Source organism: Onychostoma macrolepis, chromosome 16 (assembly GCF_012432095.1).
Source record: "Onychostoma macrolepis isolate SWU-2019 chromosome 16, ASM1243209v1, whole genome shotgun sequence".
Taxonomy (NCBI): Eukaryota; Metazoa; Chordata; class Actinopteri; order Cypriniformes; family Cyprinidae; genus Onychostoma; species Onychostoma macrolepis.
Window position 1 is genome coordinate 24256806 of NC_081170.1, and position 25469 is coordinate 24282274.

The window sequence follows — 25469 nt, forward strand, 5'->3', positions numbered from 1 at the left end:
CTGGATCATGAGAAAGGATCACATGAAAATGAAGACTTGAGTAATGTAAAAATTCAGGTTTTGCCATCACATGAATTATTTTTTTATTCTCCAGGTAAATGAAGCCTTGGTGAGAATTTTAAAAACCTTAAAAAAAAAAAAAAAAAATGGAGTGTCTATTTACACTAAGTGCAAGAAGAGAGAATGATGCCAAATTTACCATTTCTCCTATAGATGCTGCATTAGCAACACCCTTGCATTAGTGTTAACTAGTTTGTAATTTGATGCAAAGGTGATATAATACAAAGTATAGTGTTATAAATATACAATTTTTAAAAAATATAAATATAAAAATCTTTAGAAAATGTATGATTCTGATGACTGTTGAAACACGTCATCACTGTCTTGTGAAAAGGATCCATCATCAAACAACTGCTCCGGTGGCACAGGGGGTAAAGCATGTGCTGTGGTCTTTTTGACACGATCGAACCGAGTTCGAATCTGCCTTTTGCCAAGCTTTTTTTTCTCCCTTTCAAATCTCATATCATGGAAAGGCATTTTTTTTTCAATAAAAATAAAGGAAATAATCGAAAAGTTTAAAAAAAGTAATAATTGGGTAGGGTTAGGGTAGTGTAACGGTACGTCTCTTGGGAATACACAACAAGCGGGAATTCAAGGAAATTGCGTTTAATAACAAAGAGCAGAGTGAAACAACGTATTCCAAAACAATATTACATTAAGACAGGACAAAGACTACAACGAAACTGAATGCTTATAAAGAACAGGAAACAAAGGAGTAAACGAGATGGTTAATCAACACAGGTGAACTAAATGATAATCAGACAAACAAATTAACTTGAACAGGAACAGAACCAAAAAAGGGCAAACAGGAAACTAAACAGACACATAAACGTAACAGTTAGGTGTAGGGATGGATTTAGTGTCCCAATAAGGTGGCATCCATTTAATAATTTGAATTAAAATTAAAATTTACACTCAATACGTTATTATTGAATGTTGTTTTATAATGTTCTACAATACTGAGGTGCAGAAAATTGCCAGTAGGTACTATCAATAGCAGAAAATCCTGTTATTTTAACATAGTGCAAATAGAATCTATAGCTGCACTTAGTGTAAATAGAATCCATTGTTATTTGCACTTAGTGTAAATAGCATGTCGCTAAGAAAATATGTTATTTTCACTTAGTGTAAATAGCATTTAATTGCAAAACAAAATGTATTTATTTTGTCTATACAGTGCAAATGCATGGTGATCCCTGGCTGTCAAGAACTGTCAATTTTGCTTGGTTTACTAAAAACAAAGTTAGGGCAACAGAGGGAAGATATCCAATCTAAGAATACTAAGACCTAGCATTTACTGCTATATTTGAATCTTATTGAGAAATGAGGTTAGTATGATGATGCTGCTGCATCATCCATTATTAGAGGAACTAAATGGAAGCATTTCCTAATTTAGTTGTTATTGCACAACATTGAAAATCATGAAAGTGGCCCGTCTTGTCTCATTACTGTTAAGATAACCCTCTACCTCAGGAAAAGATCCCTCTTGCATAAACTTATCCTAACTGTCATCTGGTTTTGACAGAATATAAAAAATATATCTCGGCATACTTTATAATCTTTTTTTTTCATTAAAAGGGTGCCATTAATGTGAAATGCTGAATCTAATTTTCTATTTGAATTATTTAATTCATTATTCAATTCAGTAGCTAAATAATGAAGGTGTCTGAAATCTTGCTTAGGGCACCATTGATGTTCTCTCAAAAAATAAATAAAATAAATTCAAATAAATAAAAAATGACATGACAGAGTTTCTGTAAACAACAAAACTGTGTAATTTTATTTAGTTTATGCGAAATTCATCCAGCCTTGAGATATGAAAATATTCAAGGCTGTAGTCTAGCACAAATTTCTAATATTTCTAAAAATGATTTGCTAAAACTGGTTAAAATCACTTATAATACCAACAGCACTTTAATATATTGCACATGACCATGACTGCTAGAATCATCAATGGCTCAGTTTTCTGAGATGGCAAAGGGAAATTAAACCAGTTTGTAGATGACCTCATATCCTGCCACACAAAATAATAGTTTTTCTGGGTTTTAGGGGTTTGGCCTACAAGAACAAAAATCTTCCAAGTATCCAGTTCAGTAGGAACGTGAAATAAAATACATAATAACCACCATCAAAATGAATATTAGTGAGAATGTCCAATCTCAACTTGGAGGAAGCGCTCTGTGTTCTCTTTTGTAGTGTTTGCAGTCATTTGGCACAACTCAGACATGAAAACTTTCCAGTTCTGTAATTGAATGCAAGTGATCAAGGTCTGCACGTGTTTGATGGCGGTGGTTTTTGGGGAATTTGAGAGTGAATTTGACAGCTTCAGTGTGTGGTGTCTGCCTCATTACGCACATCTGTGTATTTGATCAGTCTGTTCTCATTTCTTCAATTCACAGAGTGGCTGCATGACCTGAAAAAGTCACTTTATTTTTGGCAGACGCAATTTTTTGGGACGAGGGGAAAAATAAAATGCAATAAATGCTGGATTTAAACTGCCAATGGCTCATCTGGTCAGATCAGTAGATAATTTTTCAACATTTTGTTAAGTGATTTGTGTGCGTGTGTGTGTGCTTGAATTCATGAAGCAGCATATGGGATGTTGTGTGCATGGTATAGTAGAATTGGCTGACATTTATTCCAGAGCAGTTTATACCATGCAAATGCTGATTACATTTCTTTATTTAAACTGACCAATAAATCTGTCTAGCAGTTTTTCATTCATTCATTTCAAAACTTTAAGAGGTCTTATGCTAATATGATTTCAGTCACCAATTGAGTTGATAAGTCTTTTGTTACAAAAAGATAAGTAAACAAATCAAATTCAACAAACAGTGGCTACTGAGAGCATTTTAATATGTATAATATTTGAAATTTTTTAACGATAAGGCACATTTCACTTATATGCTAGTATATATACAGTCATGGCCAAAAAAATCGGCACCCTTGGTAAATATGATCAAAGAAGGCTGTGAAAATTAATCTGCGTTGTTAATCCTTTTGATCTTTTATTTAAAAAAATCACAAAAAATCTAACCTTTCATTGGATAATAAGAATTTAAAATGGGGGAAAATTTTTCTCTAATACACATTGGCCACAATTAACGGTACCTTTTTATTCAATACTTTATGAAACCTCCGTTTGCCAGTTTAACAGCTCTAAATTTTCTCCTGTAATGCCTGATGAGAGACCATTCCTTCATCCAGAATCACTCCAGACCCTTTAGATTCCCAGCTCCATGTTGGTGCTTCTTCTCTTCAGTTCACTCATTTTCTATAGGGTTCAGGTCAGAGGACTGGAATGGCCAGCAGAAGCTTGGTTTTGTGCTCAGTGACCCATTTTTGTGTTGTTTTTGAGGTTTGTGTTTGGATTATTGTCCGGTTGGAAGATCCAAACATGGCCCATTATAAGATTTCTAACAGAGTCAGTCACTTATTGATTTATTATCTGTTGGTATTTGATAGAATCCATGATGCCATGTGTCTAAACAAGATGTCCAGGACCTCCAGCAGAAATATAGGCCCACAACATCAAAAATACAGCAGTATATTTCATTGTACACATGGGGTACTTTTTATCCCTGTGTTCACCAAACCCATCTTGAGTGTTTGCTGCTAAAAAGCTCATTTTTAATTTCATCTGACCATAGAAGCCAGTCCCATTTGAAGTTCCAGTCGTGTCTGATAACTGAATATGCTGGAGTTTGTTTTTGGATGAGCGAGGAGAATTTTTCTTGAAACCCTCCCAAACAACATGAGGTGATGTTGGTGCTGTTTGACAGTTTTTTTTTTTTTTTAAGGCTTTCTGACCCCGAGACTCAACTATTTTCTGCAGTTCTCCAGCTGTAGTCCTTGGAGAGTCTTTAGCCACTCAAACTCTCCTTCTCACTGTGCATTAGGACGATATAGACACACGTCCTCTTCCAGGCAGTTTCCTAACATTTTATGTTGATTGGAAATTCTTAATTATTGCCCTGATGGTGGAAATGGGAATTTTCACTGCTCTAGATCTTTTCTTAAAGCCACTTCACTAATTTGTGAAGCTCAATTATCTTTTGCTGCACATCAGAAATATATTTTTTGGTTTTTGTCATTGTGATGGATGATTAAGGAATTTGGGCTTTGTTTTCCCTCCTATTTATATTTCTGTGAAACAGGAAGCCATGGTTGGATAATTTCATGTTCATAATCACCCTGGAGTGCTCAAAATTGTGAATATGAATGAGAATATACTTCAGAGATATTTTACTCATAAGAATTTCTAGGGGTGCCAATAATTGTGTCCAACGTGTATTTGAGAAAAACATTTATTTCATAATGATATTTCCCCTCATTTTAAATTCTTATTATCCAATGAAAGGTTAGATTTTTGTGATTTAAAAAAAAATAAAAAATTATGATCAAAAGGATTAACAATGCAGATTAATTTTCACAGCCTTCTTTAATCATATTTACCAAGGGTGCCGATATTTTTGGCCATGACTGTAGTTTATATAAATGGTTTAATCTGCCTAAATTGAAATAATTCAATAATTTTCTTTTGAGGTCTCCAAAAATGTTAATAATGTATGTGATTAATTATGATTATTTGACTAATTTAGGCTAAATTTGATTTGAGCTAAACTAGAGGTCTGCGTGTTTTTTATATTTACGATATATTTACTCTTTGTTCACCCGCTGTCCGCTTTGAATAATTTTCTTCCCGACCCCACCGTTCCCGCTAAATTTAGATCTCGTTTCCAGAATCACACATTTAAATTTCCTCTACTGAAAGAAAGACAGATAGGCTAACAAATAAAAGTGTAGTCTGCACAAAATTGTATTTGTTATTTTATTCGTCGTCAAGAGTCTTTTATTGACAGCAAAATGTTAAGCAATTTTGTGTCTTAAGACACGAAATTGCTTAACATTTTGCTGCCAACACAGTACGAAAAAAAAGTGTCACAGAGAAAATAAAAATGTACAAAAATTATATTCCTTATTTTTATTCGTCTTGTCAGGATACAATTCGTTTAACCTTTACAACACAATAGGAACAAGTGTCGCAGAGGGGAAAAAAATGTAGGTTGTACAAAAATGGCATATTATAATTTTATTCGTCTTGTCAAAATACTAAATTCGTTTAACAGCTTGCTGTAAACACAGTAGCTAGCCTAGGAAAAGTGTCGCGGAAGAAAAATAAATAAATAAATAAATTCGACATCTGCCATTTAAAATTATAGGCTAAGCAAAATATAAACAAAACCGAGTTGAGCGTTCTTCAAGGACAGCGCATCCACACTTTGATCCATCTTTATTCTGCTCTGTCACTCATCGACAACCTGCCTGTTCTGTCTGCGGGCCGTATATTCACTGTAGGCTAGCCTGCTCTGAGCATCCTTATGCATATGCTGCGCACAGACACTCGCAAATAAAACGAAGCACTGGTTCATGCGTGCAGGGCGTGCGAGTGCAGGCTGTACCGGTGCTTGAATAAAGCGCAGATATGTTGTTCTGAAAAGACGTCGGGAACGGGATATTGTATTATATTATATCCCGCTCCCGTTCAAATTGCACCAGAGTTACCGACTGCAACCGCGTTTTATTCGGGAATTAAATCCCATGTCGCAAGAAATCTGGTCGGGTCCCGCGGTTCCCGCGGTACAGCCGCGGGAATGCAGACCTCTAAACTAAACCTAGTTTCTTATAATAGACAACAATTCGAAATAGCCATTTTCTCATAACAGCCCTTTATTATTCTTTTTTCTTTCAAATTTATTACCATGCACACTCTTAAGAAGGATACCAAAAATGGACTGTTTACATACAAAAACCCCACAAAATCATACAAAAATGTGCATTTCTGCTTTTAAACCCTCCAGAAACCATTGCCCCATAAACTTCCATTGTCCATTACTGGGACCTGTTTTTACAAACTGAGGCCCGATTCAAAGTTAATATCTCTGATAGAGCTTAGCTTGTTTTGAACCCAGAATATTCCTTTTAAATGTCCCAAAAACTTGAAACAGAACTATGTACTGTATTTTGAGAGAATTAAGTCAGCAAATAATCAGTTTTTCATTGCTGACAGTTCCTCAGGCAACAGCATTCTGAACATTTCTAGGATCTAGTCAGACATTTCATCACTGTCTAGTTGTTTTGTCCTCTTCTATTTCATGATGATTTGAGTTACAACAAAGTCTTCTGAAGGTGGTTTGTGAATGATTTACTGACTTGTGGAAGAACGTACAGTCTGTTCATTTCACAGCGAGTTCTTCCCCTCATCCGCTCTCTAAAGCTTGCTCATTCTCTCACCACACGTTCTTTAAACCACTCTCTGGTTTTGCGCTAAACGCTACACTCTTTTTTAGCACACGCAATAATGGACTTCCAGGAAGTGGTGGGGGTGGAGAGAATGAATGAGGGACAGTTTGTGTAACCTCTGTCTTTCTGTCAGTGTGCACAGGCATATTTATGATGACTTCCCCGTTGCACAATTCCCTTTTGGTAAACATTCAATGTCATTGAGTTAGGGAGAAACTTGTGTAGAAACTTGTGTAGTTACACAAATGCTTTTGAACTTGAAATCTTTGAACTTTTTTAAACAGAATGAGATGTCTAATTGTAGGTAAACATATGTTTAGGTGTTTGCATGATGCCAGGCTAGTCTGTTGTTTATGGAAAGTATTTTAGCTGCGGTAGACCAGTCAAAACATTTCTTCTAGGTTTTTATTGGTTGCTGCAATCATTCAGTTTTAACCATATGTTGAAGATTTTGATGTGTTTTACAGCCACATTCCTATTTGGAAAGAAGAGTTTATTCTGTAAGACCCCTATTAACCTGTATAGTTACATGTTTCAGAAAAGCAGATGGAGAGTCTTTCAGTCTCTCTCTTCCATATAAAATACTTTATAACTTTCATAATAACATTAACCCATTAAAGGATAGTTCACCCAAAAACGAAAATTCAAAAACTCACCTGCCATTGCAACCCTGTATGACTTACTTTCTTCTGTTGAAAATGAAAGATGATATTTGATATTTTGAGAAATGCCTCAGTGTTTTTTTGTCCACACAATGAAAGTCAATGGTAACCCAACATTTTTCAAAATATCTACTTTTGTTTTGTGTTTTGCAGAAGAAAGAAATTCAGGTTTGGAACAACATGAGTGTGAGTAAATGATGATAGAATTTTCAGTTTTGGGTGAACAATCTTCTTTCAAATACATGAAAAAAATGTTTAAATGTATTTGTACATAAGTTATTGATCCATAAAGCATTTGAATTGTTTAATGAAAGTTATTATAAAGTGTACTTAGAGTATACCTTTCATTATAACAGTGCCTACTGTATTTTAATTTGACTGTTTTTCACTGATTCAGTCAAGTTAATTGTAAATTAAGGGAGATCTTTTTTCTAAAGACGAAAATTACAAGGTTTGTAGTTATAGAGTTGTTGATCAATTCAGTCAAAACATCTTAAAGGAATTTCTTTTTGCGCTGCCTGCAGCATGCAAACGGTTTCCTTTGTGAATGACTTGACAGGAATTTAGCTTTCAGCAGCACGTTTTTGAGGTCTCTATACGAGTCATTTTTGTAGAGCTGTTATTAATTCAGCAAAAAGTCACACCATGCTTAATCATGATCTATTTTTGTTTACATTATCATTGGTGTTACTTAGAAGTACTCATGCACATCCATACTATGAGTGAAATGTATTATATGTACACTGTAATATTAATACTGTATTTGAAACAACCCAATAAAATCATGAAACACCTTACCTTTAGGGATTTAAGACCAGTTATCCTAACCTTATCCTAACTTAAAATTATGATTAAAAAATATATATATATTTTCAGGAATTCAAATTCTTCCTATATTTTATCTTTAGGACAGATAAATACTTTCTTAAAGGGATAGTTCACTCAAAAATGAAACATTTTGTCATCATTTACTGTTGTTCCAAACCTGTATGATATTTTTTTTCTTCTGCTGTTGAAGACAAAAGACTTCCATAGTAATTTTTCCTACTTTGGAAGTCACAAAATATCTTCTTTTGTGTTCCACACAAGAAAGAAACACAATTTTAATTTTTGGGCGAACTATCCAGAATACGAATTATTCTTTATTTTATTCTTACATTAGAAATGCTCTCCGACAGCAAATGCAATGAGTTCCTTCTTTTCTGAGAAGATCAATAATATCAGAAAGGAGATTGGCACATCTTCTAGTTATGCAGAGGTCACACAGATTCGACTGCAATTTCAAAAAGAAGTGACTATGTCTGTTTTTGAAGCAATTGATAGCAAAATTTTGGAAGAAATAGTACAGCACCTTAAATCGTCAACATGCTATCTTGACACACTTCCCACATCTTTTTTCAAAAGTGTGCTTAACTGTTTAGAAGCAGATCTCTTAGAAGTGGTGAACGCCTCGCTTCTTTCTGGGACTTTTCCAAACTCCCTGAAAACTGCAGTTGTTAAGCCCCTTCTGAAAAAGCGCAATCTTGATAACACAATGTTGAGCAACTATAGACCAATATCAAATCTTCCTTTCATAGGTACGATTATTGAAAAGGTAGTTTTTAATCAGCTGAACAACTACTTAAACTCAAATGGATACCTGGACAATTTTCAATCTGGCTTCCGAGCACATCATAGCACAGAGACAGCACTCATTAAGATAATAAATGATATTCGCTTCAATACTGATTCTGGCAAAATTTCACTGCTGGTACTACTAGATCTTAGTGCTGCGTTTGACACTGTCGATCATAACATACTTCTAGAGAGACTGGAAAACTAGGTCGGGCTTTCTGGGATTGTACTCAAATGGTTCAGGTCATACTTAGAAGGGAGAGGTTATTATGTGAGTATAGGAGAGCATAAGTCTAAGTGGACGTCCATGACATGCGGAGTCCCACAAGGCTCAATTCTTGCACCACTCTTGTTTAGCCTGTATGTGCTCCCACTAAGTCAAATAATGAGAAAGAACCAAATTGCCTATCACAGCTATGCTGATGATACCCAGATTTACCTAGCCTTATCTCCAAATGACTTTGACTCCCTCTGCCAGTGCATTGATGAAATTAACAGTTGGATGTGCCAGAACTTTCTTCAGTTAAACAAGGAGAAAACTGAAGTCATTGCATTTGGAAACAAAGATGAAGTTCTCAATGTGAATGCATACCTTGACTCTAGGGGTCAAACAACTAAAAATCAAGTCAAAAATCTTGGTGTGATTCTGGAGACAGACCTTAGTTTTAGTAGTCATATCAAAGCAGTAACTAAATTAGCATACTATCATCTCAAAAACATTGCAAGAATTAGATGTTTTGTTTCCAGTCAAGACTTGGAGAAACTTGTTCATGCCTTTATCACCAGCAGGGTGGATTATTGTAATGGTCTCCTCACCGGCCTTCCAAAGAAGACCATTAGACAGCTGCAGCTCATCCAGAACGCTGCTGCCAGGATTCTGACTAGAACCAGAAAATCTGAGCATATCACACCAATCTTCAAGTCCTTATACTGGCTTCCAGTTACATTTAGGATTGATTTTAAAGTACTTTTACTCGTTTATAAATCACTCAATGGCCTAGGACCTAAATACATTGCAGATATGCTCACTGAATATAAACCTAACAGACCACTCAGATCATTAGGATCGAGTCAGTTAGAAATACCAAGGGTTCACACAAAACATGGGGAGTCCGCTTTTAGCTATTATGCCGCCCACAGTTGGAACCAGCTTCCAGAAGAGATCAGATGTGCTAAAACATTAGCCACATTTAAATCCAGACTCAAAACTCATCTGTTTAGCTGTACATTTGTTGAATGAGCACTGTGCTACGTCTGAACTGATTGCACTATGTATAATCATTTTCTATTCTTAACTGTTTTAAATTCTTTTTAAATCAAATTTTATATAATTTTGTTTTTATTGTTGTGATTTTTTTTTTAATTCCTTGTTTTTATTGTTGTGATTCTAATTATTTTTAATGACTATTTCACGTCCTTTTATGTAAAGCATTTTGAATTACCACTGTGTATGAAATATGCTATATAAATAAACTTGCCTTGCCTTGCCTTGCCTAGAAAATAAGAAAAAAAGCAGTTAAGAATTCTTAAAAATGACCACTGGTGTGCTTTCTTGGTTTTATACAGTAGTTTGTATCTACATGTGTATCAGAAGTCTACATCGACATTTGCACAGTGATATTTAAGTGAGAACTAAGCCTACTACTTTTTAGTTTTTTTGGGTCACTGTACGATTTCATTCCAAATATCAAGCTGTGGCCACATTCATTTGATTAGCATGTGTTTTCATTTTCATTTACACATCTTGATTGTTCAGCTAGTTATAGGTTTTGGCCCCTGTCTGGTCCAGATTTACTGCAGAATATTGAATGTGTGTTCAGTATGACTCCCCTTGGATAGCAGGCTCATTAGGCTCAACTCATCCTCTCCCTGTGCACTCTCTTAATTTCACTCCCTCATTCATATTTTAGTGCTTCGTAATTAATAGCCTCATCCTGTCAGAGCTCATTAATGGTGACATGATAGTGTTTAATTATGAGGTCAGTCAGCCCTTACATTCCACCCTGTCACATAGTTATTAGGAAGTTAAGTTTAATCTGGAGACAGATCTCTCTTTGTCTCAGTACTCACTACTAAACCTCTCTGTGCTTTTTTTGGCCTGTTCCTGGGTCTTTTTTGTTTTGTTTTTCCTTTCTTTTTCACATAGGTGTTTGGCCAAACAGCATGGTTATGCTGTCAGTATTGCTAGACTAGTTAGTCTGAAATATATTCAAAACCAAAACTACAATTAGACAAATATTTTTATTTTCTTTTATGCATAAAAACATGTTTAGATTAATCCATCAATTCCATATTTCAGGACCACATCAAATTAAGCCGGTCCTCCTGCCAAACCAGTAATGTATGCAGTGCCGGTCTAACATCAGTCTCTGAAGAAATCTGGTTTACTTTTTGTTTGTTTGTATTTTGTGCTTGAAAGAGGGGGAAAATAGTTTCTGTTTGTGAGCTGGCTTTGAAGAGGATTACAGAAATTACCAGAAGTTAAACAACGTTTTACATTGATTTTGTGCATTGACGTAAAGCTTTTAGATGTTCTTGATTCTATGTAAGTGGTGGCATAATGCTGGAAATTATGCCAAATTTACTTCCACATTTCATGTTACCAGTGACTGTTTTCTTGAAGGAATTTTACTCAATAATTTAAAAAATCTTTATTTACCCATTATTTACACAAAGTGTTATTTGATCTGTTTTATTCATTATTATTTATTTATTCGTTATTATTTATAATATTCAAAAGTTTGGGGTTGGTAAGATTTTTTAATATTTTTGAAAGAAATCTCTTATTAGAAGTCTCAAAGGCTGGATATATTCGGTAAAAAATGCAGTAAAAACAGCAATATTTTGAACTAGTATTACAGTTTAAAAATAACTGATTTCTATTTTAATAGATTTTAAAATGCAATTTATTTCTGTGATAGCAAAGCTGAATTTTCAGCAGCCATTGCTCCATTCTTCAGTGTCACATGGTTCTTCAGAAATCTTTTAATATGCTGATTTTGTGCTCATTTTTTTTTATTATCAGTGTACAAAGTAAGTTGTGCTGCTTAATATATATGGTGAAAAGAACAGCTTTTATTTGAAAAAAAAAAAAAATTGTCTGTCACTTTTGTTCAGTAAAATAAATCCATGATGATATCAGTATTTATTTCTTCCAAACAACAACAACAACAAAAAAAATCATACCCCAAACTTTTGAATGTTAGTGTATTTTTGACTTTTACAAGCCATTTTGACTCGGGTTTAAACACAAATGTGAATGACATTTCAAAGCTTTATAGAAGGGAAGATTATTGGATTACTTATGAATTTAGAATTTAGCGACAAATTGCGCAACAGTCATATTGTCTAATTTAGTGATGCTCTTTGTCCTTTTTGAAGCTTGATAGCTGCCATTAGTAGCTTTTTTGTATGTACTGTAAAAAATTCTTCAAAATGTCTTCAAAATGAAAAAAGCAACATATTTTGGGTTTGAAATGGCACAAGGATGACAAAATAACGACCCGATTTGTCTCCTGTTTAATAATTCAGCAGCACTAAAGAACAGTCTGAACCGCTTCCACCTAGACGTTTCCATCTGTGTGTTTCTGGTGTCTGATCATGAAAGCACAAGTCTCACAGTAGATTTTGTTCAACACAAAAGAACGGTCACTACAGAATGTTTTTGTACTTTTGCTGTTGGCACGTTGGCTGTTGCTTTAGAGTTCACCCGTTGTAACTCACAGATGGTTGGCATAGATTACCCTTAGCCTTTTCTCATGATGCTGTTGGGAGTGTTAACCTGTCATGAGACTGACAACAACATGACACGGTATAGACAAAATCTGTCACAGTATTCAAAAATACATTTGGAGGGAGTGGGCTTGTAGCTGATTGGCGGATGTCCAGACAGCATTTGTATATTTGCCAACGGGATGCTGTAGGCAGATAGCTGACAAATCAACTGGAAAATCCTCACTTAACTGAGGCGAGTCTCAAAAACAGACTTCATTTGAGCTTTATTCCCCAAATGTTCATGAGTTTTAAAAGCATTCAGTATGTTTATTGCCATAAAATTTGACCAGCCCATGGAGGCTATTGTATGAACGGCAGATTGACAGTATAAAACAAAATTGTAGAGCATTATTTGTAAGCTATATTCCTGAAGTTTTGCCGCTCTGCCGAAAGTGGATGTAAAGTGGTAGAAGATGCTCTCAGTGGAGTAGAGACATATATTTAGCCAGTGTTAGAACTATGAGAGGAGGATGTTTGGAGTTTAAATCTAATCTAGAGCATCAGTTTAAAGGCTTTCACTGTGGCCTGGGTTTGACAAGATCCATTAAGACTGACAGTCAACATCTGGAAAAGGTTGCCAGGATGCCTTTTTCCCTTTACAGTCTGTTATGTAAAACCTTTTATACATGAATAAACAATTGTGTAACTATACAAAGAAAAAAACTAAGGAAACAATGCTGAGAAAATATGTTATGAAATATTTATTTTACTATTCATTTGTATGCTTTTGCTCTGATTCTGTTTTAGGTGGTGCTGCTCAGTGGTCACCTGGACAGCTGGGACGTGGGCCAGGGCGCTATGGATGATGGAGGCGGAGTCGCCATTTCCTGGGAAGCACTTTCTTTGATCAGAGACTTAGGTGAGACCTGTGAAGATGGTAACATTTTGAGAACCCCTCTCTCTGTTACATGACTAAATATTTATTTATATACAGTTCCCAGTGACTGAGATATACACATGAGAGAAGTCATATGTTCATTCAACCCAATCTCAGAATCTTTCCAGGCTAAATTGTTTGATTTAGTTAATATTTTTTTCTGAAGAAAGACAAACATAAACAGTGATTAAAGCCAAAATATTAAATTTCATGGATGATTTTTTTTTTTCTGAGTTATCCACTAATTTGTGAAGGGCGGTCAAAATGACAATTTTCACTTGAGAGTTGAGCCAAATTACAGGGGGAGAAAATGAATTTAGAAAGATGGCAGCATCATTGTGGTTTTTTTACACAGAGATGGCTGGTTTATTAGTAAAATCTGTTGACTTTAGCTATCCTTGTTGCATTATGTGCCAATGCTGACAGTTCAAAAATGGGGAAAAGGCGCTTTTTCGAGTATGTATGTATGTATTCATTCATCTATCCATCCATCCATCCATCCCAGAGTTTACATGTCTGTGTCTCAACATGATTTTAGTTTCAGATTCATAACAGACTTTTCTTTTGGTATCTTCATTTTTTAAGATTATTTGGTTCTGTCCCAGAGATGTGGGGATCTCAGTGCGTCTCCATGTGAAAATTGTTGAATTTGACCCATTTTCAGTGGTCGAAAACCAAATGTGGGCTACTGTGCATACAGCTGGCTTTCTTATTTATTTATGTATTTGTCCATGTCTTTCAGTAGACCCTCTGGCTGTGTTGACACGGAATGACCCTATAAGCATTTTTATGATAATTGTTATGATTTTAAAAAAAAACACATTTTCTAAATAGCAGATAAAACTTTCAAAGTTTGTGAATTAATTCACAATGCCACTATATAGTTTTTTCTAAAATTAGTCATGAAGTATTCCCTGAAAATACATGCGTTGTCAGAATTGTTGGTACCCTTGGTAAATATGATCAAAGAAGAAAATAAACTTGCATTATTAATCCTTTTGAGCTTTTATTTAAAAAAAAATCACAAAAATCGAACCTTTCATTGAACTAAAACAATTGAAAATGGGGGAAAATCTCATTATGAAATAAATGTTTTTCTCAAATACACGTTGGACACAATTATTGGTACCCCTAGAAATTCTTATAAGTAAAATATCTTTGAAGTATATTCCCATTCATATTCACAATTTTGAGCACTCCAGGGTGATTATGAACACCTTCCTGTTTCACAGAAATATAAATCGGAGGGAAAACAAAGCCCAAATTCCCTTAATCATCCATCACAATGAGAAAAACCAAAGAATATATTTCTGATGTGCAGCAAAAGATAATTGAGCTTCACAAATTAGTGAAGTGGCTTTAAGAAAAGAGCTAGAGCAGTGAAAATTCCCATTTCCACCATCAGGGCAATAATTAAGAATTTCCAATCAACATAAAATGTTAGGAAACTGCCTGGAAGAGGACGTGTGTCTATATCGTCCCAATGCACGGTGAGAAGGAGAGTTTGAGTGGCTAAAGACTCTCCAAGGACCACAGCTGGAGAATTGAAGAAAATAGTTGAGTCTCGGGGTCAGAAAACCTTTAAAAAATTGTCAAACAGCCCCTACATCACCACATGTTAATAATAACAATAACAAAATAACAAAATAACTAAAATATAATAAAATACCTAACTACATAATACTACTATTGTTAGAAATTGCAACAAAATTAAAATAGAAATATAAACTTTTGAACTGCGGGTTTCGTCTGGTCAGAGGAGAACTGGCCCCCCGACTGAGTCTGGTTTCTCCCAAGGTTTTTTTTTCTCCATTCTGTCTCAGAGGGAGTTTTGGTTCCTTGCCGCTGTCGCCTCTGGCTTGCTCAGTTGGGGACACTTAATTTCTAGCGATTATCGCCGATTTGATTGCACAGGTACTATTTAAACTAAACTGAGCTAGACAATGACATCTCTGAATTCAATAATGAAATGCCTTTAACTGAAAATTGAGTGTTTAATCTTATCATTATACATTACTGACACTCTATCCTCCAATTTGATACTGTTAAGTGCTTTGACACAATCTGTATTGTAAAAGCGCTATATAAATAAAGGTGACTTGACTTGACTTGACATGTTGTTTGGGAGGGTTTCAAGAAAAATTCTCCTCGCTCATCCAAAAACAAACTCCAGCATATTCAGTTATCAGACACGACTGGAACTTCAAATGGGACTGGCTTCTATGGTCAGATGAAACTAAAAAATTAGCTTTTTAGCAGCAAACACTCAAGATGGGTTTGGTGAACACAGGGATAAAAAGTACCCCATGTGTACAATGAAATATACTGCTGTATTTTTGATGTTGTGGGCCTATATTTCTGCTGGAGGTCCTGGACATCTTGTTTAGACGCATGGCATAATGGATTCTATCAAATACCAACAGATAAAAAAAATCAATAAGTGACTGACTCTGTTAGAAATCTTATAATGGGCCATGTTTGGATCTTTCAACCGGACAATAATCCAAAAACAAACCTTAAAAACAACACAAAAATGGGTCACTGAGCACAAAACCAAGCTTCTGCTGGCCATTCCAGTCCTCTCACCTGAACCCTATAGAAAATGAGTGAACTGAAGAGAAGAAGCACCAACATGGAGCTGGCAATCTAAAGGGTCTGGAGTGATTCTGGATGAAGGAATGGTCTCTCATCAGGCATTACAGGAGAAAATTTAGAGCTGTTAAACTGGCAAAGGGAGGTTTCAAAAAGTATTGAATAAAAAGGTACCATTAATTGTGGCCAATGTGTATTAGAGAAAAACATTTATTTCATAATGATATTTCCCCCCATTTTAAATTCTTATTCTCCAATGAAAGGTTAGATTTTTGTGAATTTTTTTAATAAAAGATCAAAAGGATCAACAATGTAGATTCATTTTCACAGCCTTCTTTGATCATATTTACCAAGGGCACCAACAATTCTGTGTATACATGTTATAACTCATTATATTATTGTAGTATTTTTAAAATGACTATTTTTAAATAATTGTAAAAGATTAGTGTTTGGAAGATGTTTTAGTTCAGACTGTATGCATATTATTTTTGGGGACAAGTGCTGTAGAAGCAGTGCAGTGTATAGAGAGTATTCTGTTATAATGGAGATTATTAAAATTCCTGCTGAGTGTCAATATGCAATGCGGTGTGAGTCTCTTGGCCCCTCTCCTCTCTATTGTTGCTTTATTGCACAGGCAATGCTGAGGGTTGTGCTCATTTGTATTTAACATCTTTCTCTTGGCAATGGGCGTCCACAAACACTGGCAAAATAAAGGTATAATGGTGCACAATAACCACAGACAACATGATTAATTTCACTGCTGGTAGAGTAAGCATTCTCTACAACATTTTAAATGCTCAACAACAACGTTCAGTTCATCGAGTCCTTGGCTCTGTTTCTACTATGCAAGTTTTATTTATTATTGCAACAGTGTGAGCTATTTGTTCAGAATCCATAAATCTACTCGTATTAGCCTCATGTTCTGGTATATTACGTTCTCTCGGCCACATTCTCTTCTGTGCCATTTGACCATGTATACCTTGCAGTTCAGGAGATGGATGCACATACGGACAGCTCTCCCATCTGGATCATCGAGAAAGCCCAACACAATTAAGCCCAAAATATCTCTCACAGATTTCACTCTGCAGGAAGTACAGACAAGTTATCAAGTGCGCAGTATGCAACTGTCTGGACGGCCAGGATCATCTAGCATTGCCTTCCCAGATACGTCAGCATGCCGTCTCTGATGTGTCAACCTGACCTTACATTTGCACTTTTATTTTAAAAATAAATGTAATCTTCTCTTGTCCTTTTCTGCTAAAGATCAGATTGATGAAAGAGACTAACCTTGATCTTAGCCAGTGAAGCAATATTAAAGTAGCTGCGTTATGAAAATATATTCTGAAATATTATGTGGTTAGCTCATACTGTCGATTGCTTGGGTCCCCAGGGCTGCGTCCCAAAAGAACACTGAGGACGGTGCTGTGGTCCGCAGAGGAGCCAGGCGGGGTGGGAGCTGCTCAGTACTTCCAACAGCACAAAGTACACTTCCCTATCATACTAACACTGTTATGTTCTGTTGGATGGTTTAGAACAAGGGTGTCGAATATTTGAAGATGTAATTATGTTAATTAAGTTAATTTATGATATTTGGATTGAATATTTGTAATGTTCTGTTTTCATATACAGCAGGACAGGTACAATCTTTAATTTGTTGTGTTGCAAGAAGTAGCTCACAATTTACAGCTTTAACACCGCTAATTTAATTACATGTGAAGATAAGTAATAAGTAATATATTAGTGAATTTATTCTATGATTCCACTAAATAATTGTTAATAATTAAATTTAGTGTTCAGTGATTTTTTTTTTTCTCTAATATGATTCATTTGTTCATAAAGGCATTAAAAATGCTATCATGCATACATTGACCTGAATACACCTCTTCTATGAATAGCATGTTTTTCATTTTGGAATTAAATTCACCTTGATATATTTTTTTCTGACATTTAAGTAAAAAATGTCAGGGTGACACAATTCTCCTGAAATTTTAATGTAGAAATAAGCCTCATTAAAGAAATTAATATCTTGAAAAGAAAACCTTCTTAAGTAGTTTGGCATAATCTCTTATTATTATTATTATTGTTATTAAAACTGGAAGCCAACACACAGAAACATGCAGGGGAAAATTATCATAGAGAGGACCCCTGTGGATCCTTATGACAATGTGTCAAGGTCGATAAGTCTTTCAAAGAATCAAATAATTTGACCTTTTCTATGACAAGTTGAGGTTATTTCAGGCGGTAAAATGCCATGTGGTGCAACTGAAAAATCTAATGATGTGAATTAAAGGTAAAACTTCTCACTAGTTGCTTATTAGCATGTCTATTATTAACATATTGGCTTATATATATATATATATATATACTTATAAAGCACATATTCTGCATGACCATATTCTACATCCCTAATCCTACCCAATACCTAAACTTAACAACTACCTTACTGACTATTAATAAGCAGCAAATTAGCAGTTTATTGAGGCAAAAATCATAGTTAATTGCTTGTTAATAGCGAGATTTGGACCTTAAAATAAAGTGACCAAATTAATAATTAATTTTAAATGATTTATATAATTAATTAATTTATACCTCATGATATTTTATAGTCATCATATTGAAACTTTTCTTGCAAAACTTTCAAAACCACATGAAACCAATATGAATACAAAGAATACTTCCTAAGAAGCTTTTTTGAAAGATGTTTTTCTATAATTTATCATGGACACACCTTGTACTGCATATGTATTCTAAAGTGAATGCGATTAGTGAATTCCATTTATGTTTACCCCAATATTAGTTATTAGTCCAACACAGCTGTGACCTTCTAGGAGTTTGACACCCTTGTTCTAGAATGTACCACAGTACCACAGAGTTGTGTATTTTGAAAACTGTTTGCAAATGTCAGTTAAGCACAGGATATTTCAGAAACTTAATAGACTTTGTAAGTAAGCACATTTTGCTCTGTTCGTTATATAAGTGCTCTTTTGTCCTTGAGAGCATTTTTTAAATCTTTCATCAAAGAATTGGAATGGATTTTCTCTTTTATCCTGAAAGCACACAGTACCCTCGCAATTAGTTCTGTTTAGAATTATTTAAATGGCTTATTTTATTGTCTTGGGTTACGGCATCTGACAAAAGGTTTTTACCAGGTTTGTGTGGTTTCTGTTTTAATGGTGAAAGTACTCTCAGAGTTGATCCTAATTTTAGCAGGAGGAGCAAATTGGCTGAAATTTCCCACACGAACCCAAGTGCTGTGGCACCCATCCATCTAGCTTTTATTTCTGTCAATAATGTTTTACTTGGACTCTTCTGGTTTTGGACCGAACAGTGCAATAAACTGTATTTGTCAGGTCTGTGTGCTGTAAAGTGATACTTTATGGTATGGAATAATTTAGCCAGCAGTTGGACTTGAATCTCCATTGTATCTGTGCACTGCCATGGGATTTCGTTTTTACTTTATGAGGTTGGATTCTGATCAGAGAGCGGTGGTTTCAGGCCAAGCAGGATTCAAATGCTGCATTTTGGCCACTGACCCAACTTTTTACTGTATTGCATCCAATTATTTAGATAGTTGGTAGAACTTTGAATGACTTGGGCTGGCAGTTCACAGTTGAGAATGAAACCAACCATCATTAAAAAAAATACATAAAAATAAAAAATTGTGGATACAAGAACCCAGATTAACAAAAAATAATGTATTGCTTTATATTGGGTTAACTATAATAAATATAATATAATATAATATAATATAATATAATATAATATAATATAATATAATATAATATAATATAATATAATATAATATAATATAATTTAATATAATATAATATAATATAATAATTAGGGCTGTCAGTCGATTAAAATTTTGTTTTGATTAATTTTTGTTTGTTTATGATCTTTTGATTAATTAATCTAATTAATCACAAAATAAATTTGACCTATCCATAAAGATTATTTAAAGCTATTTTTGTGTTAAATGAGAAGGTATCAAGTAGACATTACAAATTGTAGCTTTAGAAATATTCTATTTGATTCAAATTTATTACACACAAACATTTAGTCTATAACGGCGTAACCTAAACTATGGAACATAAAAGAAGATAATTTGAGAAACATCTCAGTATTTTTTGTTCATACAATGAAAGTCATTGGTAACCAAAACAGCTTTGTTACCAACAATCTTCAAAATACCTTCTTTTATGTTCCACAATATTATTATTATTATTATTTTAATTAAATGATACTCTAAATAAGAAACTAAATCTGCCAGCAGGTGGCGGTAAATGTCTTCATGAGTCATTCATTCATTCATTGAAAGGCTGATTCATTCAGGAATTAAGTAAATGGGCTGTTTAATTGGCCTTTGAATCATTGATTCACACAATTCGTTCAAAACAAGGATTCATTCAGAAACTAAACACCGCTGTGTTGCTCGGAGACGTGCAACAGTTCTGCTGTGGCTTTAAAGAAGTGTGAAAAAGGCTAAATACTGTATGTTCAAAATTGAGCAAAAAAAAAAAAAAAAAAAAAGATTAATGATTAAAATATTTTAATCTCATTATTTTTTTTATAACTAATTAATTAACACGTTAAACTGACAGCCCTAAATATAATATAATACAATGTAATAGAATAGAATAGAATATAATTTTTTTTTAGTATATTTCTACTCTGATTGTGACTTCTTTTCCACTTCTCCTAAGGCAAACATCTCAAACTTTGACCTGGTAATGGAGTCTGACCTGGGTACCTTCAGTCCTCTGGGACTGCAGTTCACTGGCAGTGACAAAGCTCGGGCAATCATGAAGGAGGTGATGACACTGTTGGCCCCCATCAATGTCACGTCGCTTGAAGAACATGGAGAGGGAACAGACATTAACATGTGGATGAAGGCTGGGGTTCCAGGTCAGTTTCATCTAGCAGAATTCATTTCGGGATCTTGAAAATTTGAAAATTACTATTCACTGTCATGTGAGAGACCTGTGAGAAAGAAGAAACCTTCTTTCTACTGTGAACACAGAAAATGATAGTTTGAAAAATGTACCTTTTGTACCTATTTTATACTTTTTATATTTGATTTTATCATAGTCATTTTTTAAGCTAAGATGCCACTCACTAAGCAAACATGGTTATACACATGTAATGTGTTTAATTTATACTCTTTTTTTTTTTTTTGTGCTTCCCTCATACAAACTGCAATGGACTTCAGCAGTCTAATGAATAAAAGAACTGCATTAATTGTTTGAGTTCAGCCAATGATCTGTGAAATTGGCTCTGAAAAGCTTGGGAAACTTGGCAGAAGTGAAGAGCGCTCACATGGTTAACCCCCAGGAGCAGATTCGGACAGGTGCAATGTAGTGTATCATTTAATATTTTCACTCTCAGAAAACTGGCAGAGTTTGCTTTTTATGACTATTGATAGTTTCTATTGCTATTAAAATAACAAACCGTGACCGGTATCTTCAATATTTCCAAAGAAAAAAATATATCTGTTTGTAGCATCAGAGTGCCTTCTCTGCAGTTTTCTAGTTTAACAGTTACAGTGGGATTCAGAAGTCCTGAAGACACTTCCACTTTGCATTTGTCAAATTCTTCTTTCATCTGTCTTTAGCATAAAAAAGTTGCACAGTAAAAGATGAACATGATTTAACAAATCACGTCATCCAGCATGTTCCAAAGAGCTTCTTTTTCTGACCTTTTGTACCTTGCCTGGTCTGTTTCACAGACTTGCTTACATTTGATTTAGTGACATAGAAATATAAATATTTGGTGTTCATTTTATGTCATAACTTTTCTTTGTTCTTGCTTCACAATGTGATTTCAGACTCTGAGACCCCACTGTATAAGCAGTCATTAGCTCTTGTGAAAAGTCACGCATGGCAGCTATACTGCCTTCTCCCATCATCATATTAAATTACTTGAGCATTAGAATGGATAAATCTCATTAATGTCTGTAGTCACCAGTCTGATTGCTTTAACCACCAATGAACTGCGGCACACAAGAGGATCGGTTGTTCCCTCGCTGCACTGCATGCAGTGTTATCAGATGAATTGACTATGACATCACTGCAGGAAAAATGAACGCAGCAGGAGGCATGTAGAAATGTATGGCGAAATTCCGCTGAAGTTTAAAGCCAACACGCTAAACAAATGAATCACCCTCACAGCTGTCTAAACAGCTACGGCAACACGGAGCAACTTGAGCTGGTTTCTGTTTTCCAACAACAGAAGATTTTGTGCTGCATTTGATGTGTAATCATAAGTTACTCTGTAGTTCTTCCCCTTGACAAAGCTGCAAATTCAAACATGAAATCTTGGCATCGCTTTTCAGCAGCTTCTCTCAAGTTTAATGTAAGTTAATATGGTTTCTGTTACAGTCATGGCAGCTTACCAACTCAAAAATGGAGCTTGATACGGTTTGTATTTGCTGTTGGATATTGTAGAATGTACCGCAAACGTGATGTAGTATTATGGGTATTTATCTGGTGTAGTGTTAACGGTGCAGTCAGTAATAATCAAAAAATCAAAAGCAGAATAAGAGTTTGATAAATTACTGTTTCTTTCTTAAGCTCAGCAAAGCTGCATTTATGTGATCAAAAATATCATTACAATTAATATAATTGCAGCATAATATAAAATAACTGTTTTCTGTTTTAATATCTTTAAAATTAAATTTATTCCTGTGATTGCAAAACTGAAATATCAGCATCATTAATCCAGTCTTCAGTGTCACACGATGCTTCAGAAATCATTCTAATATGCTGATTTGGTGCTCAAGACACATTTTATTACTGTCTACTGTATACTGAAAACAATTGCGCTGCTTAATATTTTTGCGGAAACCATAACATATATCTTTTCAGGATTATTAGATGAATAGGTGAAAAGTAAAGAACTGCATTTACTTGAAATATAATTTATTTTGTAACAAGATAAGAGTCAGTTTTAATCAATTTAATGCAACCTTGCTGGAAAAAGTATTAATTTAATTTTAAAAAATCGTACTGACCCCAAACTTGTACAGTAGTATAGATAGATAGACTTTCACTCAACAAGCAAAGTACAGTAATTGTGGCAGATTGCAAACAACTCATTTCAATAGTAGCATCGTAAACTACAGTTTAGTGGAACTAAAAAATGTTTAAATATATAACCAAATAGATGAAAGAAAAAAAATGACATTTACTTGAAATATAATTTATTTTGTAACAAGATAAGAGTCAATTTAATTCAATCAGTTTAATGCATCCTTGCTGAAAAAAAGTTTTAATTTAATTTAAAAAAATCTTACTGATCCCAAACTTGTACGGTAGGGTAGATAGATGTTTAGACAGACAGACAGACAGACAGACAGACAGACAGACAGACAGACAGATAGACAGACAGATAGATAGATAGATAGATAGATAGATAGATAGATAGATAGATAGATAGATAGATAGATAGATAGATAGATAGATAGATAGATAATTTCAACAGATTTTTTTTCATTTTCTTATTTCAGCAGTAGCATCGCAAACTGAAGTTTAGTGTAAATAAAAAAGGTTTAAATATAAAACCAAACAGATGTTTTAAAAACCGTACTGATAGTTGCATTTACATTGGAGGTTTGTTGGAACATAGCCTCAACCCTGTGCAGTTTTTTCAGTTCACTGCACCGTACACCTCACACTATTGATTCTAGGGCAGAGAATAAGCAATGCTTCACCAAGCACCCTTCTAAGGTCAAACAAAACTCTGTCCCTGAATTTCCAGGGGAATAAAGAATCTTGTGGCTGGTGCCTGTTCACATATGGGATCAGTACAGAAATAGATGGCAGGCAAACAGGCTTTAACTGCAACCACATGCATTCTGGATTCTATTGCTCCTCCAAACAAAGAGAATGAGGCCTGCAGTGGGATATAGAAAACGTTTTTGTGAATGTTTATGTCACACTGATCTTAAAATGATTTTGCATGAGTGATGCTGTGTTAATGAGTCACTGCCATGGCCAGCTTGTCATCAGCGTCACTTGGATCAAGGCCTAGGAATATGAAAACCCATACAGAGTTTAAAACTAAACAAAAAGAATAGCTTGCAGTCGTTTTGTAATGGCCCCAAAATTAATGGTAATTTACACACCATGTCATTCGAAACTCATACGACTTCCTTTTTCAGTGAAATGCAAGAAGCAAAATTCTGAAGACTTTTTTTTTTCGTGGTTACTATGAAAGTGGCCTGGAGTTTTCAAGTTTCAAATACGACACAAAAGCTCCATAAATGAATCATAAAATTGGCTGATGTCACTCGTGTTATATTCCCAGTGTTCTAGAACCATATGATAGCTTTGCATGAGAAACAGAATGAAATTGATAATATTCCCCTACAATCAGAGGCTTTGACCATTAAATTTGTGAACTGCGAACCAGATGCATCTAATAAGTAAACCAATCATTCCGATCTGATTCAAAATAATTATTTGTTCAGATATTTGACAGACCGTATTCTCCAGAAAATAAGCTGCGTTTTATTATAAGTCGCACCCGTTCAAAATTGCATTTTTGAGAGAAGAAAAAGATAAAAAAAACAAATAAGTCACATCAGTCTGTAAGTCGTGTTATATTATTACATTCAGATTAATGTAAATTACCAGTTAAAAAAAGTTTACATACATTATAAATTAAACCTTTAAATTTAAACAACATTCAGAAAAGAACAGGAATAAAAAATAAAAGTATAAAACAAAAATAAATTATTGTGGCATTTATATTAAATGGCAAGTCCAAACAAATTTATTCAAAGGGAAATTAATCTGCCGATGTATGGAAAATGCACTGTACGAATCCAAATGTTGATGTTATAAGTCACTTTAGTATTTAAATTGCAGCACAGTTCAAATGATAAAAACGGCACTTATGTACTGGAAAATATGTTAACAACATACAGCATAGTTGTCACATGTATGTTCCCGTTTTGTTTCCTGTTTGTCCATTTTTGGTCATGTTTCCTGTTCCCTGATTAGTTCATTCGGTTCCATCTGTGTTTATTAATTATCTCATTAGTTCCCTTTGTTTGGTTCAGGTTTATAAGTCCTCAGTTCTCCCTCTGTCTCCCCGGTGTCTGAAGAGTGTCCAGCCCCGATCCAGAACAAGCCCACCATCTTGCCTGCTGGCCGCGGCTCGCTCGAGCCTGCTGGCCGTTCATCAGCCAAGTTCGCCAGCCACTCCTCAGTCAAGCCCGCCACCGTCCGCCACAATGGCAAGCCCACCGGCTGCCGCACACGTTCCCCTAGGAATACTAGGGATTTATGATGGGATGTCTTGGAGCCCAGCTCCAGAGCTCGCTCCTCCAGAGCGCCCTCAAGTGCCCGTTCCTCCAGAACACCCCTCAGAATTCCTAGTTTTGGGGGGGCCATATGCCCGTGGCCGTGGTGGCCGAGCCGGCTAAGGCCACGGAGTATCCGCCATGGCCTCCGGAAAGGAATTAAGAATTTCTACTTAATTCATTTTCAATATTTTCCTTCCTCTCATGAGACACAATTATTGCTGCATCATCTGCATATAATAAAAGCTTATTTGAACAGGCCATTTTTAAATCATTAATATAT

At 34.9% G+C, this 25469-nt stretch overlaps 1 protein-coding gene across 3 annotated transcripts in view; it reads left to right on the forward strand.

Moving 5' to 3' along the window:
* The window catches only part of LOC131522119 (carboxypeptidase Q-like), a 48447-nt gene that overhangs the window by 20466 nt on the left and 2512 nt on the right, over positions 1-25469 (forward strand). The window contains exons 5-8 of one of the 3 annotated variants that reach the window (XR_009266447.1): positions 13161-13272; positions 17273-17364; positions 20586-20787; positions 21092-21236. Coding sequence is in view for 1 of the 3 variants with exons in the window: in XM_058747375.1 (XP_058603358.1) it covers positions 13161-13272; positions 17273-17364; positions 20586-20787 (406 nt within the window). In the remaining 2 variants the exon portion in view is untranslated. The remainder of the gene's footprint in view (positions 1-13160; positions 13273-17272; positions 17365-20585; positions 20788-21091; positions 21237-25469) is intronic. The other 2 variants (XR_009266448.1, XM_058747375.1) reach the window with 2 other exon arrangements.